This window comes from Lipotes vexillifer, unplaced genomic scaffold, assembly GCF_000442215.2.
Source record: "Lipotes vexillifer unplaced genomic scaffold, Lipotes_vexillifer_v1.1 scaffold543, whole genome shotgun sequence".
Taxonomy (NCBI): domain Eukaryota; kingdom Metazoa; phylum Chordata; class Mammalia; order Artiodactyla; family Lipotidae; genus Lipotes; species Lipotes vexillifer.
Window position 1 is genome coordinate 5,126,902 of NW_006799055.1, and position 775 is coordinate 5,127,676.

At 77.3% G+C, this 775-nt stretch overlaps 1 protein-coding gene across 1 annotated transcript in view; it reads left to right on the forward strand.

Moving 5' to 3' along the window:
• Positions 1-493: 493 nt before the first annotated feature.
• SACS (sacsin molecular chaperone) overlaps positions 494-775 on the forward strand; it is a 38,578-nt gene continuing 38,296 nt past the window's right edge. Inside the window, exon 1 of the mRNA XM_007471461.1 lies at positions 494-643. Coding sequence (XP_007471523.1) covers positions 539-643 — 105 coding nt within the window. The 5' untranslated portion in view covers positions 494-538. The remainder of the gene's footprint in view (positions 644-775) is intronic.

Consider the following 775-nt stretch of genomic DNA (forward strand, 5'->3'; position numbering starts at 1 on the left):
GGGGGGGGGGCGGGGCCTGAGGGAGGGGCGGGGCCTGGTGAGTCTAGGGTCTCCTCAAGTAAAGGTGAGGGAGACGCGGGGCTTGACGGGAGGGGCACCTCCTCCGGAACGGTCCACGAGGGGCGGGGCCTTAGGATGGGCGTGGCCTGGGGCGTGGCCTGGGGCGTGGGGCAGGGCCTGCGGGTGGGCCTTACGCGCAGGCCAGGCGTCTCCTCAGCTAACGGTCCTGGCGGGCGCGTGCCCGCGGGCGGCGCCTCCGGGGCCCTTGCGGCCGGGAGCGCGCCGCCGCCTCTGCCGGCCCCTGCTCGGCCGAGGCTTCCTCCAGCGGCTCCCTGTCGGCGGGCCCGGGCCGGGAGGCGCGGGCTGCGGCGGGAGCATGGTGCGGGTGCGGCAGCGCCGGCGGTGAGGACAAGTCATGGGCGACAGGTGAGCGCGGGTCGGCCCAGGGCACGGCCCCACGTGGCGCCCGCTGAGACCTTTGCCTTCACACAGGTGGCTCCGGGTGACCGTGCTTCCCGGCTGCGTGGGCTGCAGGACGATGGCGGTGCCCGCGTCCTGGACGGTGCGCGACGTGAAGCGGCGCCTCGCGGCCGAGACGGGCTTCCCCGCGTCGGAGCAGCATCTGTGGCTCGGAGGCCGGCAGGTAGGGCGGGGACGGGGTCCCGGGGACGGGGGTGGGGCCTGGGGATGGGGCGGCTGGGGCGAGGGGCTTGGGGACGGGGTCTGGGGACGGCAGGACCGGGGATGGGGCCCGGGGATGGGGCCTGGGGGCCGG